Source organism: Zingiber officinale, chromosome 7A, assembly GCF_018446385.1.
Source record: "Zingiber officinale cultivar Zhangliang chromosome 7A, Zo_v1.1, whole genome shotgun sequence".
NCBI classification, from domain to species: Eukaryota; Viridiplantae; Streptophyta; class Magnoliopsida; order Zingiberales; family Zingiberaceae; genus Zingiber; species Zingiber officinale.
The window spans coordinates 18,308,569-18,311,235 of record NC_055998.1 but is presented as its reverse complement, the minus strand read 5'-3'; the positions used below and the strand labels follow the sequence as shown (position 1 = coordinate 18,311,235).

The window sequence follows — 2,667 nt, the reverse complement described above, 5'->3', positions numbered from 1 at the left end:
AAAAAAATAAATAATATAGATGAGAAATTTGCAACTCATGAAGTTAATCTATGCCAAAGCTTGATTAATTTGTAAGGAAATGAATCAATTTATATATGAAGAATGATCGCATAGCATAGCATATCATAAAATCTAATTAACAAGCTCATGATATATGGCATTAATTCTTTAAAGCTTTGGAAGGATAAACACTTTGGAATATTAAACAAGAACAAAATTAAAATGAGTTCAACTTGATTACTGTTTTGTTTTGTTTTTACAAGTAAAATTTTTTTATTCATCCCATGATCTTATACATTTTTCAGAATGCATCATCCATGTGTGGCACAAAGACGACCCAGTGCTCCCGCCAATCCGTTCCTAGGCCAACACGACATAATGCATCATCCACGTGTATATAATAGAGAGAGAGAGAGTTAGAAATTTGATCAGAGTTTAATACCTTAAAGTTAATTAATTATATAAGATATGCTACATTCATCAGCTACAAGAACATGATGATATTACCACCAGTTAAAGCAATTACACAGATAAGTATCCATAGCTACTCATTTAGGTTGCCGTGGCCCATTCCAGGCAAAATGTCTTGCAGCAGACCGTGATCGGCCGACACTTGAAGCTGAGGGAGATGATGAGGCGGTAGGTTTGGGAAATACATGCTAGGGTTTGCAATGAATCCCCCACGGACAGTGTTATGGGCGGCGTCCATGTTGATATCCATATTTCCAGATGAGCACAGTAGTTGTTGCAGCATAAGGTGATCATCACGGACCCCAAAGTTTGCCGGCGTCAGCGCCGCCATCGGGGAGCTCCTCGTTAGGTTTGCCGGACTGTGGTGATTGTGCTTCCCTTCATAAGTTGTGATCACAGTGGTTGGATCTTGGTGAGATCTTTCGACCCTCTTCTTCACATTGCACTTCTGAGCTGTGCAACGGTAGTAGCTTCTGCAGTTGAAGATTAATTTCACAACGGATGATGATGATCAATCTAATTCAAAGCTCCGTGATGATTAAATGTTGTCCTAGCTAGAAATCAATAACGGTGAGGATTAACTAAATCAAAGTTCCTAGACTTGAATTGTTCACCTTGGATAAGGGCTGTTCTTGACTGCCTTCTGCCCATACTTTCTCCATCTGTAGCCATCTTCAAGGTTGTCAACCTCGCTCTTGGTCACGAAGGCAAACCTGGGTTCTCTCTCCTTTTTCTCTCCTAATTTCTTCCTTTCCTGCCTGTTCCTGCACAAATTGAACATCAAAATTGCACCACAGTTAACGATTTTATTAAATGCGTACGAGAGATCGAGTCGTACGTTATTTTATGATAAATAAAGAGTTCAGTGATGCATAAGAAAAGGGATCTGAAAATTAAGAATCCTCTTCTTTTATTGTTAATTAAACTTGGAATCGGATTGAAAATTTTAGAACTGAACCCTAATTATATATTCATTGTGTCGAATAGGACAGAAACCCTAAAGATTAAAAGTCTTCACTCCAATAGAATAAAGAACGACTATGGAGACAAATCAAACTTCCTCAAGAAAACTAGCTAGACTAAAGCAATTAGAGCTCTGCCTAACAAAATTGACCATCATCATGAGCAGAGAGAGAGAGAGCTAAGGGCGAAAGACAATTGAAGTAATGAAATTAAAGTGTGTTAACTAGCTAAAGATCAAAACCTACACTTTCTTTAACTCGATCCCTTGTACATGCTTCTCCTCCTCCTCCTCCTCTTCTTCCATGTGCTTCACCATCCTTCCCTTCTTCTTCTGGCATGGCCTGGATTCCTCCTCCCCTCCCAGCTCAGTGGACGTCGACGACACCGAGAAGTTGGGCGTCACCACAGTCATCGACCCCCCATCCCTACCCACCAACAAATGCTTCATGCTCAACGTCGATTCATCTAAGAATTCATAGTCTTCCCGCCCGATCAGTCTTGGCCCAAAGGCCGACGACGACGAGTACAAGAGACCTTCGTGGAAAGAGAAGTCATAGCGGCCACTGAACTGATCGCCGTTGATCTTTCCGGACATGGAGAGAGAGGTGCGGTGAGTAAAAGAGGACTGGGGGATAGTTGGTAAAGGAGGGGAGAGGTGTGTAGCTTTAGTCTTCCTCCCCCTTTTTGTTTTGGTGCACATCTCGTTATCATTTTTATTTTTATTTTTATTTTTATTTTTATTTTTAATTTTAATTCCACTTTGATATGGAATTTGACGGGAGAAACTATTGACAGCCGCAAAGAGAAGCGGGACCGCTGGAGTCGAGTCAGCAGCCAGCCTGAAGAAGGGCCACCGGCTACAGCCGGCGACGAGGGCAAGCCACGGTCCGCTCCTCGAAGGTTCGCGGGGGGACCGCAAATCCTGACGTCACCTTTCTGCCCCGACAGGATCTAACTCCGACGTGGCCAACCACAAATTCAAAATACCCATCAATCTACCTGGACTTTGATACCCTCGTCACCAATGGTCCCCGAGTAATTGGAAAGCGGGGTACGTTTCAGTGGGGACATAAACTGGATCTAGTTGAGATCGCAATCCACGTTGTGACACCACGGCGACGCAATGTGTGATTTATTGTTCAGCGCGAGCATTCAACAGAGCTCAAGGAATAAAAAGTTACCGGCAATAATTCCTCCGAAAATTTTGCTTTTATGTGGATGGAATGATCTCTC

At 42.3% G+C, this 2,667-nt stretch overlaps 1 protein-coding gene across 1 annotated transcript; it reads right to left on the bottom strand.

Annotated features, from left to right (window-relative positions):
- Positions 1-544: 544 nt before the first annotated feature.
- On the bottom strand, positions 545-2,134 carry LOC121999248 (WRKY transcription factor 71-like). Its single transcript, XM_042553953.1, has 3 exons — positions 1,680-2,134; positions 1,086-1,235; positions 545-944 (listed from the first exon to the last, which is right to left on the bottom strand). Exons 1-3 carry the CDS (start codon positions 2,132-2,134, stop codon positions 545-547), a joined length of 1,005 nt encoding a protein of 334 aa, XP_042409887.1.
- Between the last annotated feature and the right edge of the window lie 533 nt (positions 2,135-2,667).

Bases quoted from the DNA above. Each gene is read 5' to 3' on its own strand.
- LOC121999248 (XM_042553953.1), bottom strand. From the start codon at position 2,134: ATGTGCACCAAAACAAAAAGGGGGAGGAAGACTAAAGCTACACACCTC. The intron at 1,236-1,679 runs GTAGGTTTTGAT...CAATTTGTGCAG, and splicing joins GGGATCGAGTTAAAGAAAGT to GAACAGGCAGGAAAGGAAGA. The intron at 945-1,085 runs GTGAACAATTCA...CTTCAACTGCAG, and splicing joins AAGAACAGCCCTTATCCAAG to AAGCTACTACCGTTGCACAG.